The sequence below is a fragment of the Poecilia latipinna genome, unplaced genomic scaffold (genome assembly GCF_001443285.1).
Source record: "Poecilia latipinna isolate Pla-1442-1.1 unplaced genomic scaffold, P_latipinna-1.0 Scaffold349, whole genome shotgun sequence".
Taxonomy (NCBI): Eukaryota; Metazoa; Chordata; class Actinopteri; order Cyprinodontiformes; family Poeciliidae; genus Poecilia; species Poecilia latipinna.
Genome location: NW_015112965.1, coordinates 115,038 through 130,563, shown reverse-complemented (window position 1 = coordinate 130,563; position 15,526 = coordinate 115,038). Strand labels below are relative to the sequence as shown.

At 37.7% G+C, this 15,526-nt stretch overlaps 1 protein-coding gene across 22 annotated transcripts in view; it reads right to left on the bottom strand.

Moving 5' to 3' along the window:
- Positions 1-215: 215 nt before the first annotated feature.
- LOC106949528 (calcium-activated potassium channel subunit alpha-1-like) overlaps positions 216-15,526 on the bottom strand; it is a 96,496-nt gene continuing 81,185 nt past the window's right edge. For 8 of the 22 annotated variants that reach the window (XM_015035813.1, XM_015035817.1, XM_015035816.1 and 5 more), the window contains 12 exons: positions 14,818-14,941; positions 14,273-14,497; positions 13,854-14,046; positions 12,085-12,198; positions 11,766-11,858; positions 10,674-10,804; positions 9,666-9,860; positions 8,688-8,806; positions 7,743-7,964; positions 5,242-5,270; positions 4,340-4,390; positions 216-2,273 (listed from right to left, as the gene is read on the bottom strand). In XM_015035813.1, the coding sequence (XP_014891299.1) occupies positions 2,122-2,273; positions 4,340-4,390; positions 5,242-5,270; positions 7,743-7,964; positions 8,688-8,806; positions 9,666-9,860; positions 10,674-10,804; positions 11,766-11,858; positions 12,085-12,198; positions 13,854-14,046; positions 14,273-14,497; positions 14,818-14,941 (1,648 nt within the window). In that variant the 3' untranslated portion in view covers positions 216-2,121. Of the gene's footprint in view, positions 2,274-4,339; positions 4,391-4,654; positions 4,657-5,241; positions 5,271-7,742; positions 7,965-8,687; positions 8,807-9,665; positions 9,861-10,673; positions 10,805-11,765; positions 11,859-12,084; positions 12,199-13,853; positions 14,047-14,272; positions 14,498-14,817; positions 14,942-15,526 lie in introns of all 22 variants that reach the window. The other 14 variants (XM_015035820.1, XM_015035821.1, XM_015035822.1 and 11 more) reach the window with 6 other exon arrangements.

Here is a 15,526-nt window from a genome sequence, read left to right as displayed (position 1 = left end):
TAACAGTAGGTATCATGTTCATGAAGCTCATATCTGCTGGAATCAACCATAAACATACCCAACTGTTCCCATCTTCTCTCTTCTTACTTACTTTATGAATAATGTAGGTGGAGTGCATACCGAAGTAATAAAACATTACAAGTATATTTCTCTCTGTTGGTAAGTACTTTTGATATATGTTGGAGATAATTAACAATATAAATGTTCAAATCTTGCTTTTAATTTAACTGCATATTTTCAGAGGACTTTGTATTTACACCATATATTTTTGATTATAATTATGATAATACCCTTTTGTGCCTGTTGGCTCTTACAGAATAACAGTTTGATGATCATACAAAATTACTTTGAACCATATTTAATGTGACCTGTATATTGTTTTGTATTATTGAATGCAAAAATACACAAATATGAGAGAACATAAAAAATTACCTTGTAGTGTGTACACCCTATACTATTGCTTTATTGAGCCAGCTTTTGATTTATCTCCAGTCATTTTGGGGAAAGTTTAGTTCTTCTCTTGTAGGACTTTCGTAATATTTGCTCATTTACATCCTTATGCTAAATCAATAGTTTGCAGAGAGGTTAAAAAGGATCAGAACCATCTCATTTTATAATGTTTGAAAAAAAATTGTATTACCAATGATGTGGAAAGCTGAAAATGAATCACAAAGTGGTTCAGCCAATTTTCTGTTTTCCAATGAGCACACATATGTAGCAGAATTTCAAAAGTGTATTATATAGTGTATTATTTATAACTTCAACTAATTCAATTTTTTGTTAAATTGAACATGATAAATGTCACCTTGAAGGTAGAAAACGTTTGGAAGTGATTTATCGTGAGCTAATTGCTTATGTCATGTCATAAAACTTTTAGCATAATTTGATTGTTGAAACTAAATTTTCAACATGAATTATTCATAACCAAGTTAGCTTAAACCAACACCATATTTTCTTCAAATAGCCGTTTTTGTTGAGACGTTCAAATGTTTGCCGTTTGGCATGGAAATGTACAGCTACAAGGTCAAATTTTACATCCATATTATTTGAAAATGGCAATTAGAAGGTTAGATAAGTAGCCTATTGAGATTATGCTGATGTTTCCTTGAGATGAAACCAAAAACGTGAGAACCACTGTTCTCTGCCATATACGTTAAGGTAAAAGCGGAATATAGTTCCAATGCACCTGTTGCTTTAGAAAATGTCCGAATAAATTTGGGTCACACAAAGAGCAAAACTGCAAAAGCATCCAATAATGAAAGGTCAGGAAATCCAAAACCTGCTGCTTGCATTGGGAACAATGCTATTCTCATAACAAAAACAACTAGACACTCATTGTTAGTGCTTTCTTTAGCTTATCATAATATTCTTTGGCTCATTTTGAGAATGTTTAAAAGTTTTTATCAACTACTTACTGTGTATATAAAACTATTCAGTATTTCTTCTACTATTAACGGTTTTTGCAGCAATGTAGCTGCAGCTCAGGTGCACTGTTGCCCCCTACAGGCGAATTGATGAATTGCAAACCTGTCTCCCTGACCTTATATCTATCCACCATTTCATAAGTTTAACCACTTTAGGCCAGTGCTAATTTCCATCCCTTACTGGATTTCCGACTCCTGTGGTAAATGGAGCGCAGCATCAGACCTCAACAATGCCACTGTGGTGGTGGATGGGCGTTGGGGTGCAGCTGGATGTAAAATACACATTCTAACAAACTGTACAGAATACTTTAACCAGACTCAAATGCAGTAGCAGTAGTTGTTCATGTACAGCTTAAAAGGCAACTTTTACAACTAGAGTATTTTATCCAGCAGGGCTTATAATTGCCTATGGTTACGCTCTTGCTCAAGTGACCCTCGTTCCCCAAAATAAAATGAAAAAGCAAAAAAAAAAAAAAAACAGTCATGGAGTCTGGTCACTGCTGTGCAAACTGAAAGTTGAGTGGTGGTCAGGATTGTCTTTATGTTTCTACATCAGTTCAGATGTTACATTGCTGCAAAGATGAAGGAAGAAAAGCAGTTTGTCTTGCTGATAAATGATCCGAGGTCCACACTGACACCCACTCAATATGTCCTCTTGGAGGTCCAGTTGTCCAGGTGTCAGGGTGAGGTCCGGAGCTCAGCACTCGTCCTCGGCTTCTCTGATGGGTGGGATCAAGCTACTGGCGGATTTATTGTGACCGACTGGTTTGACGGCGAGAGTATTCACAGGATTGATCTGTATGGTCCTCAGGTGGGTATTCTCTGGTTCATCTGTAAACCATGTCTTTTCTGAGAACCAAAATCATATAGAGACAAAGAAGGAGGGGGGACATCAGACCATTAATGCTACACACATGTGTTTGGATTTCAGTCAGTGTTTTCACATGCACACAGAGGTGAAGGTGAAAATTGTACATAAAAAAAAAAAAAAAAATCTGCTTAATGTGAGGATCTGGAGGAATTCTAACCTGAGTCCCAGTAATATTACGCAACTCTTCAATAATCCTTTAAACAGCCGGACTCTCTTCTAATCTCCTAAAGTGGTCTTTTCCAAAAACCTTTCAAAGAACTATAAGAATTATTGATCAAAGGTTAAGCTTCAGCTTCTGAAATGTATAGTTGTAAATATTGTCACATTCCTATAATAATGGCCTACATGATTATTTTTCCCTATTTTAAGGAGGTGACAATACGTAGTTTTTCATAATGCTCATCAACTCGTCCTCCAGACTGTTATTAAAATTTGTATTAAAGATACAGCTAAATAAATAAAAATATCAAAGTTGATTTATTTCAGTAATGTAGTTTAAAAAGCGAACCCTATATACTATACAGAATTATGACACAAAAAGCGATATTTGAAGATTTATTTCAGTTAACTTTGATAATTATGGCTCCCTGCTTATGGAAACTCAAAATTCAGTTTCGTAGAAAATTACAACTTACCCAGGACTAATTAAAAAAGAAAATGACTGCATGGTATGCCTGTCTACTGCACAATAAATGCATACATTTTACATCAGTGCTTTGATAAAACACAATGGACTAGCACCAGCAGATGACACAGCTCCCCAGATCATCACCAGACATCACAGGATATTTATTATGCTCTTGAAGCACTGACAGACTTTGTTTGAAATTTCTCTGCAGGGTGGACTTGCACCTGATTCTTGAGCTCCCTTTTCTCATACATCCGTCCTTCCACTAAACTTTCCAGTAATTTGCTGCACAGCTTCTATCCATCAGTTGCCTGCTTGATGACTGTCAGGTCAGTAGTCTTTCCTATGATTGTGTTGGCCATCAAATTTGTCTTAAAAATGTGTTTTGTTTTTTTTATTGGTCTTGATGAATTAAAATTTTCAAAGAAACTTAATTTGTGATGTCATTAGCTTCTAGGCAAGATTATTAAAATGAACAGAAATACACACTTATTCTGAAATATCACTGCGTGTGTAATGAATTTTTACACCATCTGAATTGCAAATTTTTAAATTAACTAGTTCAATAGTTAAGAATAAGAATAGTCAAAAGTTAAGAAATTAACTTTTTGATATTATTTCCAACTTTTACTAGATGGATCCCTTTACTGCCTTTGAACATGCTGCTTTGTTTTCTCTGCAGAAATGCAGCTCTCCCAGTTAATATAGTATATTCAATAACACTTTTTATACGAGATCCTTGAAAAAACTTTGCTTTTGGGGAAACCAGGGTGTATATTGCTGCTTCAATAGAATGAAATAAGGACGTTATGAATCGGATGCAGTGCGTCAAAAATGCTTAACCTCAGAGAAGCCATCGTTGAACCCCAAGAATGTAGCAACTGTTATAGTCCAAGCAAAGTGAAGTCCATAATTCTGTTATGAGAATGATTATTCACATGTGAGAAAAGACATCGTTGAGACCCAACAGATTTCAGTCAGCTTTTCCTTTGTTGGTTAATAACATTAAAAAACAACAAAACACTGAATGAGTATCAATAATTTCACAGGGATGCCAGGATTTTTGTCCATACATATAATATCTCATGGTAGAAGTTGTGAATTGAGGTTGATTTGCAGGTTTAGGATTTGAGTACTTTGAACTCCTTGAGTTGATCAAGAAGCGGTTCATATGCCAAAGTACTATAAAGCCAAATGTGACATCATCATCCATCCAGGACCAAACTGGATTGTGCAAAAGGACAATAATCCCAAGACAACATGAATTGCATAATAAAATACCCCAACTGACAATGTTGAAGGACCTTCATAGATCTGCTTATGAATGAATGTGTGCACACTTCAATGAAATGATGCAAAGTTGATGAAGTCACACAGAAAATGATACACCAATTCTTGTTAGAGGTGCTATTACACCTGTTTTCACATTACCAGTCACGACAGTCTTTGTTTTCACAGGACTGTGTACTTGGATAGTACAAAGTTTGAGAGGCGCGTCAAACTTTTGTTTGAATGCAGCTTTAATTAAATTAATCAAGCCTATTGGCTTTATTGAAGGTTTCTTTTGGTTAACTACACAGGTGCCTTTCAATAAATTAGAACATTGTTGAAAATCTACTTATTCAAGAGTATCAGTTCAAGAAGTAGAACTCATGTACACAAAGAAATATTTCAATATATATATATATATATATATGTTGCTTTATGGCCTAAAATAATCAGAGGGAAGACTTCTGACTTTTTTTTGTCCACCAATCACTTGTCAAATAGTCATTGACAAAAAGGATAAGCAACAAAAGGTTATTGCTAAAGAAGCTCCCTATAATTTGAAAGCTGTATTTCAATTAGAAGTTTAGTGGAAGGAAAGCAATTGTGATAAGAACAGGATAACCAATGATTTTCATTTTAAATCTCTATATAATAAACTTTAAAAATGAGTTTTTATTTCTGAATTATAACACAAACTTTTCTAAGACATTTTAATTTATTAAGTTGCACCTGTATGTTTGGTAGGTCCACAGGCATGCGTTTAAATTAACGTTACTTAGCAGCAAAGTTGTAGCGGTACACTTCATTCACATGTGTGAGCAAATACATGTTTTCAATGATACAACATCAAACATCACGTGATAAAATGCAAATTAGCATCAAACCGTTTGCTTGCAAACACACTGTCTAGAGTCGATTCTAATGTGAGATGTGGTGCATGTGTCATAATAATCATGCACCCCTGATGCATATTTAGAGGGCAAAATGTCAACAAGGACATGACCGTGCTCAGAAAATTAATTATCATGCAGAATTATTTATCTCCATACCTTGGCCAACTCTATTGATCCTTGTTGCTCTTCAGAAAAAGAAAGTAGTACACTATATGCAAGCTAAATGGATTTATTAATAAGAGAAAACTGTGCAGCATGATGATGAGAAGCAAAAAAAAGGCATGTGAATGTATTACATATGAACATAGAACAAGTTAAAAGGAGGTTATAATTTTCTCAACAGAAAATAAACAGCCTATGTTAGACGATTCTGGTTTGCTGTACTAAGCAGCTTTCTGTTTTTCATGAAAGTTGCTAAAGAACGGAATGAAACCAAATGTGGAACAGATGGTAACAATACCAAACATGCCACACACATGTAGAGGCTGAACTTAGACGAGCACAAGAATTATTCAAGGCTATTTTTTTTTTCAAACTGAGAAATATAAAAGACTGCATAATTATTTTAAATTCCGGGTGTTCTTTCAGCTGCAATATGAGAAAAGGAAAGAAAGTTAAAGTACATGATAGTTTACACACAATACCTCCAACATCTCTGCTACTGAATGTCTTAAAGGGAACGTTTTTTTTTTTTAAAAATGATCATATTTAATCGATTAATAGCAAATAAAAGTAGGCTTCTCACCTCATTTCAAAAATATTCAACAGAGCTGAGGTAATTTCAGAAGCTTAACGTTAGCCTGCTATAGCTGTTCCAAACAGTTTGTTGTCGATCTTTGTCCTGCTGCATGTGTAAAATTTTGACTTAGTCGGTCATAAAAAAATCCACAATAAATTAACACTTGTGCACACAATAATTATTTTTTTAAGTTTGACGTTTTTGCCATGTGATCAGCTCACCCTGCAAAAGGAACTGCTCAAACGGATCATAAAAAGCTCTAAATGTATTTGACCTCAGTGCCGATGAGAGTAAACCTCTGACGGGTACAGAACATGTACCGCCCGACCAGTATATGGTGCAGCGTTAAAGTATAAGGACAGACAGGTTTTTTGTTGCTCATTAATGTTTGTCATGTTTCTGTACTGCAGAGAGAAAAATTATGAAGTGAGAAAGATTGAGTTGAAGTTATTCAGACTAGGTTTTTGAAAGTTTCTGGTACCAATTCCACGCTTCATCTGCTAATGTTAAAATTAGGATTTTATGTGATAAAATAACACAAAATATTGTACAATTTTTAAGTGAACTGAAATGATATGTGCTAAAATTATTTACACATTAAAACTATGAAAAATGTGAGATACTGTGTATGTCTTTTATAGGTCAAGTCATTTAGTCAACAGTCTCTAGTGTGATGTAACAATAAATTACTTTAATTTGTGAATATATTTCTTCTTTTCAGCTTCTCTGAACCAAGGCAAAGAGTCAAAATCCCTGTAAGTCTTTGCAATCCCTGTTAATTCTGTTGCACCACCTTGTAGGTAAAAATCATTAAATGCCATTAACAGACTTTGGAGAAAAAGAAAAAGTTAAATAAACATAAACATGTAAAGGCGTTATTAGAATCTGGGCATAACTTTATTATCAACAGTTTCTACTTGCAAAATATTTTGACACAATTAAATACTTCGTAGTTTCAGATATTATTTAATGCAAAATTAACAACTTAATGGAAAAAAAAGGTGTTAGGGAAAAAAGTTATACAATATTTTTAGACAATATATAATTTTTAAGACATGTCATTTAAAGTGCAGTTCAAGTACAATAAGGTTCATCTTAAAATAGAAGTAAAACGAATGCAAGTTTTAAAAAAGACTTGAAAGATATAAGAATTAAGAAAAGTCTATAATGGAAGAATGTGACACTGAAAAACTGCAGGAAAGCTAAGTGGCTAATTATGTGTAAAATTCGCAAACAAAAATGACAATGTGACATACATAAGAAAGTTTTCTTCTGCTTTCAAGGCTTAAATTCCCCAAGTCAGAAAAAAATGAATGAAAAATATTAGATATAAGTGGTTATGTGAGCAGATACAAGCACTGTAATCACAGCAATAGATGACATCTAATGCAAACCAGGTGCAGATTAAATTTGTTTAAGATTGATTATTTTGAAATGCAGGTAGCTTCTGGGTGCTTTTCTGACATCAAGAAAGAATACAATTTATTTGCTCCAGATTGACATTAGGTACAGTAACTTGCCAATCCTCAAATAAAAACAAATTAATCTACCCTTATTTTACAAGATGATTAATGTTTTTCTCATTAAAGCGTACAAAAACTGCAGGAAAACGTGAACCTAATTGATGGGGAGGAAGTCAAAGAAAAACGGCACAAAGAAATAAGGAAATACAAAAACCCTGCTTGTTTCTTACTTTGATTGTGTAACGAGCCTCTCCTGTTCAAGGGGAAAACACACAAAGTACTGCAAACTGAACCAAACAAGAGACGCATACATACACATTCAGACGAACGTACACAAACAATCCAGATGCGGTCTGCAGTCTGTCTGAGACTCGATGAAGGACACACAGGACAACACTGACCGCAGGCACTGGTCACAGACATGGACAGGCAGACAGCTTTAAAGGGGCACATACTTTTGTTTGTCTCGCGAGTCCCTGCTTTTGACTCGGTTGGCGCGGTTGGTAGTTTGGATAGAGTGGACGGAAGAGCTCTTTTTGCTCGAAGAGTGCGAGGAGTGAGAAGAATGGGAAAGGCTGGTCCGCGACTGACCGGCATTGTGGTCAAACTGCATCAGGCAGAATATGAGGTCGGAGGGCACGAGTTCAAATGCATATGGGGGATTGGTGATGACGTACCTGAAGAAGAAATTGACCAGGTGTAAGACAACAACAAACTCAAACTTCAGTGTATTTTCATTGGGTTTTGTCTGACAGACCAGCACAAGTTAACACATAATTATGAGCTTGAGAAAAAAAAATCGCACATGATTTTGGAAATTTCTTACAATTAAACATCTAAAAAAAATAAAAAGTGACATGGTATTGTGCTTACTCTACATTGTCTCTGTTACAGTTACATACTAGTTTATGACTAAATGTACAACACGTGTAGGGGAAAGTTAGTTCTGTACCTCATCATGAAACACAGCGCACCCATGATAAAACAGACGTGAGAGCTACTTTTCACGGATACTTTTTATCCAGTCTGAATAAACTTGAGTTATGTCACAAAGCTAGCAAAGATACACCCAACAAGACCTGGAGCAGTATCTAAAGCGAAAGGTAATTCTACAGATTTACGGAGACTTAATATAAATGAATGCCACAACTTTAAGTATTTTGCATTTGTTAGAAATGTTTAACACTATCCATCAATTGCCTTCTATGTCACAAGTTTTTGCTACTTTGTGTTGAGTCTCATGAAAACCCAATAAACACGTTGAAGTTTGTGGTTGTAAACATGACAATTGTGAAAATGTTGAAGGCTTGTAAATACTTCTACTGAGTGCAACAATATAATGAAGATGAAAGCAAAACATCTTGCTCTCTTTTTCAGTATAAAGGCATCTTAATTCTCACCGTTTGGTACACTGGCTCTGTGTGTTTAGATGAGCATCCCTTAAGCGGTAGATGCCAAAACACAACATGTTGTATGTTTTCAAGGCTTTACAGAATAGGTCCCCATAGCACCCACCATCCTGAAAGACAGCAATAATAACAGAGCAACAAAAAAAGTTAAAAGAGAGAAAACTACCAGAATAATAATTTCAGTTAATTACAATTTTGCTTTCTTCAGATGTTTCTATGTGTTTACCCATAAACACTATTGGATCCAGAGCAATGTTAATCACCACTTATCTGTATAAAGGAAAAATCCTTAGATTGTTTTTTTTTTTCAGTTGCTTCTGGAATAAAGTGAAAAAAAAAATCACGACACTCCATAAATGGAAAAGTACGTCATCCCAACTGGAAGATCTAAAGCTGGGTCATCATTGAATCCTTCAGCATATTAATAAGACTAAACATTCAAACAGTAATGGTTCACCACACACAAAAAATTGACCTCCCATGGAAAATTCAGCCTTTATGACTTAAATCCAGTAGAAAAACTGCGAAGGCTAAAAGAGAAAAGAGTGAATTCTCCAAAGAGTTTTCTCTCTGCATGTTCCGACCTTGTTAAATGTTATATGAGAGTTATGTTCCTATTAGTAGAAGGGGGCTGTGCGTGATATTGACAGCAGCCTTGCAATAGTTGTGGTGTCAATTATGCTGTAAAAAAAAAAAAAAAAGATTAAGATGGGATTTTTTTCTACTGAACAAATAAAATGAAATTAAAAGTTTAATTTTTCAAAATATTTTACAGTGATCCTACCATGCTACAGCAATATAAGATAAATTCATATCAAGGTCTTTTTTAAACATTCAATCTTTACCTCGGTTGACCATTAGTGTGGACGGTGCTATATCATCACAACAAGCTCTTTACTGAAGGTTGAATGCATAATATGAGCAGACAAAGATGGCCTCAACCCCGGAGTGACAGGACCGTTCACTTACCCCGAGGTCAGCAAAGGGCCCGTCGTACAAGGCCAGCTGTGCCACGCGACACCTGTCCCTGTTTGCCAGGGTCTGCGGTGTGCTGTAGCCACCGCGTAATGCATTCTCCTCGGCCAGCAGCCCCTCAAGCTCCGGCGTGGCGCCACCCGTTACCAATGTCCGGATCAAGGTGAGGATATTATCATTGAAGTACGTCTGCGGGAATAAAGACAGAGTAGGGGGGGTAACTCCTTAAGGAAATACAACTCAGGTCTTGACAAGTTGCTAGACAGGTTGACTGTCGGTGTCTAACCCTGTGGAGCACAGCGGTGAGCCGCTGGCATTACAACTTTCATCTGTGCAATCTTTGAGAAAATATAAGAAAATTCCTTGGAAGAAAAAAAACTCTTTATGCTGCGTACTTCAGTTGTTACTCTTCTACTTCCTTCTTATTATTGGTTTGTTGATTTTAACAAGGGAAAATGTCTGCCCTTTTTCTCCACAGTGCAGTCCCTCGTCTCCCCACGCTTCTGCTCTGAAGTGACATCTCCCTTGGCTGCTGACAGCACTATTGACTAAGATGATGGATGAGGGCTGTCCATTAGGTTGCATTACCTTTGTCTACACTGGAGCACACTTGAAGGCAGCTTTGTTCTAACCTCACTCAAACTGAAAGGCAGACAAATGAAGCCATCAAACTCACTAGAAGTTCCAGCCTTGTCACTTATCGTTTTAACTGGGCTGCTGTTTTTTTTTTTAAGGTGAGATGGAGGTACTCTGCTATCTTTCCTCATATGAAAACATAGCGTGTCGTTTTAAATCTGTTATCGTAGCCCAGGGGTTCTCAAACTTCATGTTCAAAAGTCCAATAAGGACCAACTTCTGCAATATTTCAGTTTTACAGACAATTCTGCTTCATAAATTGAGTTCCAAGTTTGCATTTTCCTTACTGACTGCGGTTTTGTGCAAATCTGTACCAAAGAGTCGCCGTTCGAGCCTGAAAACATTTTTCTTTTTTCTTTTTCTTACCGCACTCATTAAGGAGTCCAGTACACTGACTGCAAATGCTGTCCCACAGGCAAAAGGCTGAGTGAGGTATAATTCGGTGTCTGGATCGTCGTCATCGTCTTGGTCCAGAAACTGAACATTCGAGTCATTAACTGTAGGGAGGGGAAAAACATAAACTTCATGAATTATTCAAACTCTCTTTGCTTGCTCGCTTCTCACTACAAACAGATCTCATGGAAAGGTTTTTGACTTGGGAAAAAGCGTGAGTCAAGCAAGTCCTTGATTTGCATGGAAAGGGAGAACACAAAGCAGGCAGAAGCTGCAGATATGGACTGTATTTGGAAAATTCTTCTATGTTAATTTTTTTTTTTTCCAAATATGTCTCTCCATTTAACTAAAATGACTCTGTGTTTGATATTTGTGCTCAGCTATGTGGCCTACTTGCCTCCGCCACACTCCATATCCAGGCGATTCATGCACACTCACGACACCATGCATATTGTCAAAGTTCCGGGCTTCAATTCAAATCCCTCCTTAAGGTCAGTATCAGTACAACCAATATGCCATTGTTTGTCTTGTAAATCCAAGACAGAACTTCCAATTACTTCTACTTGCATGTCAGGTCAAATGAAAGTAACTGGTTGCCCCAGAACCTTCTTTAAAGATGTCTTTGAGCACAAAAAAAAACACATGCAGTGGCTGGAAGAAAGTAATGATGTAAAATTTAGTTGGAGAACTGCTCCTTCTGTGCAGACAGAAATAAATGTCAGTCATATGGACAAAGCTGAGATGAAAGAAGGGAACAGGCCAGAGAATGTGATCTGACAGAAGATGCTACGAAAACAGCCACAAGGACTTCTAAAGGGATCAAAGGCCCTGTAATTCTTGGAAAAAATAAAAGGGAGAAATTTCGCTTTGAGATAAGGGGTGGGGGGGAGAGGGGGGCAAAACAAGACAGGCAATTTCAACCAGAACCAAGGGTAAAATGTGCTCAAAGTGATGCCAAGGGAATGGACTGAGCTTCTTGTGCAGCAAAGAGAAATCAAAAGAAAAAGCTGATATGGAGGCAGCAGCAGTTACAACACTGCAGTACAGGACACAGGCGCTTCTTACCCAGCTCAGTTATCATTTGTATGCTGGTCCCACTGCTTTTATCCTGACTGAATGAAATCACAGGCACTTTTTTGCCTTGCTTTGCTAACGGTGCTGGACAAGTGTTGAGGGAAAAACAGTTACTGTTACAAGTCAACAAGGGGAAAACACACACACACACACACACGCACATGCACAAAAATCCACTTTTTTAGCTATGTTAACCACACATTAGCAGACTGTAACAGCAAAAACTGGTTATTCAGATCCACTACTACTTTAGAGAAATGTGGTTTTGCAGCTATCATATCAACTATTAAATATTCAGCAGCAATCATACCAAGCTCTGTTATGATGGGAATATTTGCTCCAGTAGTAACAGAGGTCTGCCGAACTAATCCGTGGACTGGGCTGTTCTCAGGAGAGGATCGGTCCATCCCTGGCGGCGTGAAGCCTTAATGGACACACACATACGAAAACAACACGTTTCTGTTAATGCAATATTCAGTATTTCCTCATAGTATCCAATGAGACAGCATCAGCCAAAGCTTTTTTTTGTTTTTCACCACTCATCTGCCTTGGGTGACACAAAAAGTGTTCATGTCAACTAAACATTTTTACATTCAGTTGTATTACAATGTATTTAACTGGGATTTGATGCAATAGACCAGCTCAAAGTAGGGCACGTGTAATTGTGATGTGGAAAGAAATGTACACACTGTTGCTCTGTAAATGTGTATTCCACTCTTTATACCTTGATGCACCTAAATAGATTCCAAAGCCACCAACTCCCTTCAAAAGTCACACATATATATATATATATATATATATATATATATATATATATATATATATATATATATATATATATAAAAGAGTAGAACGGTCTTATGCTGCAATTTCAACTTTAAGCTTGCTGCGGTATGCCTCCACTATTTTTCTCATCTTGATGACAGAAATTTTTACACATTCTTGTTCGCAGATCAGTTCATGTTTCGCAACATCAGATTTAAGTCTGGACTTGGACTGGACCTTTCTAAAACACAAACATGCTTTGATCTGTACTATTCCACTGCAGCTTTTGGGTTCATCTGCTGGAGGGCAACCTTCTGCCTCTGACCAGAATCATTGTCCCTGCTGAAAAAGCAATCATCCCCGAACCATTCTGCTGATTTTTCTTCCACACATATGGCCGAAAAGTTCAATTCTAGTCTCATCTGACCAGAGCACCCTCTATTACATGTTTCAATGGGTCGTAATAAGACAAATAGTACAAAAGTTCAAGGGGTATGAATACTTTTGTAAGGCTTATACGCTAAGTGCAGTGTTACTGTATTCATGTAAGCAACCAATATTAGTCCATGTATAATAGATGTGACACACGGCTCATTTTGTTCCCCTTAGACCGGGTGTGCACGGAGGCGGAAACCTCTTACACACATGCAGAAAAAAAACAACAAAAAAAACCATGTAGAACGGAGCCATAAAAGAGAAAATAAACGACGCAAAATTGAATTCAGATTGACTTGACATTTCTTGGTTTCCTCAGACTGACAAGTAAGCACATTAAATCAGTGATGCTGTATGTATAATACATGGGCCATGTTTTGACATCCATCACATACTGCTGACTAAGGCAAATGTGAGGTCATACATGTATTAGACGAATAATGAAATTGTCAGGTATTTTTTTCCTTCTCCTCAGGTCAAAAGGTTTCTAAAAGCATTTCTTCTAATGCTGAGCCAATGACTACATTATGGAAGACCATCTGATTCTAACTGAATGCTCTGGTGGTTCTATTTTAGAAACCTGTAACATGTAATATTAATGGGTTAAGAAAGCATTGTACACAAAGCAGCCCCAGTTGCTGAAAAATAAAGACTGTAAATGTCAAGCAAAGGTTTTCGTGGCAATGATGTGCATGTTGCCACCACTGAGGTTTGTGAGGTAACCGGTTGTTACAGTAACCCGAGGAACAGTCAGTAAGGTTTACTGTCAAACGCAGCGACAACAGGTCAGCCATGCAGCTCGCAGTGAGCAAATATTTTCTGTGCCGGGGCCCTGTCCCTCCCAGGCGAGGCAGTGAACTATGATAGGGCGCTACTTACCTTGCGAATTGGCCTGCAAGACCCCGATGCTGTCGTCAAACTGCATGGATTTGATGTTAAGTGACGCCAGGATGCACTCTTTGTCCTGCAGTGATGCATCATCAATATTGTTCTGATTGGCTGACAGGATGACACACATGTCACAGAGGTTGATGTTGACAGCCCTCAGATCAGCCCTGCTCAACGGTGTGCCCTTTGAGAAGGAGAGATGAAAATATTTGTTACTCAAATAACGTGAAACAAGAGATAGCGTTCTCAAACTTGACATTTTTCTGCTAAAAATATCTCGCACCAAATACTGTTGTGATTGTTAACATGGCAAGCAAATTTTTCATTACTCCAAGTATGTTAATGTGAGGACAACAATCCTGTTTATTTCACGAATGACTGGTTGAAAGGCAGATTTTGAAAATACTTACAGGCAGAATGGATAATTTGGGGAAGTTGTGTAGAGTTTCCCACTCGCGCTTGAGGTATTCCAGGGAACCGACAAACACAATGTGTTTCAGCTCGTGGTAGTGGAAGTTGCTCGCTCTCAGGGGCATGACAAAGTTTCGCAGACCGATCAGCGCTGATTTCACATCTCCAAAGATGCACACGACCACATGTCCACTCAGAACAGTCATAGCTGCTTCGCTGCGGGTCTGAGAGGGAAACGATGTGATGAAAAATGGGTGTTTGTGACAGAAACATGAAACGTGTTACTGCGCCATTCATTTTCACGCAAACTGCTCTGCCTATAGATATGATGTTAAAGTGATGTGAAAAATGGCACATGTGTAAGTGCAGGAAATGTTCTCCGCACAGACCCTGTGCATGGCAAATGACATGTCAAACACCTCATTACAGAGTGTTTGTGTGCCTCGTCAATCTTTGATGCGGCTTTGTGACAATGCACATCTTTCATGAGGGAGAAGAGTGTCGGAACAAATGAACTGTGTTCAAGCGAGGTATCAGGACCCACCAGGATGACCTTCTCGATATCTTTGGACGGGCACCAGTGAAACATCCCCGTGGAGTCGTATTTCTTTATGTTCTCATCCATGGTCTCAATCTGCTCACTGCCTGGGATGAGGAATGGGTCATGTCTAATTGAATCAGAAGGTCAGAGGGACAAAAACGACAGAAGATTATTGAGCCGAGTAGCTTCAGATTCAAGAATTCAAGACTACAAATGTTTTAAATTCAAAAAAATACATCAGTTGGACTCCAAAATAGTATTTTTTTTCCTGCTGTGTGCTCATTGCTGTCAAAGGCCATCTGCAGAAATGTCAACCAAACCGCCCTGTCATCAAGCAAAGTGACATCAGCAGCAGCAGCAATCAGGCGGAAGGAGATGGCAGCAACACACCACCTTGACTGGCATGAGCAAGGAGATGCAATTACGCCCCCTTACTGCGCAGAGCTTGAGATGGGAGTGTGCTGGGTGGTAAAAGCTTTAACAGACCAGATTTTAAATATTTCAGCAATTTGCCCAACCGTATTTGCTTTCCAAAGTGAAGGGTATTAATGTTTAAACAGACCATCAGGGCTGTATAAACAAATTGCACCGAGCACAGGGGTTTAGCTTCAATCTACTTGTCATTGACCGCTAAAGAGGTCTATAAGTATGGGAGCATGTGGTTGGGTTACAATTGTTTTGATCAGGGGACTGAAAGACTTTCCTTGTTATG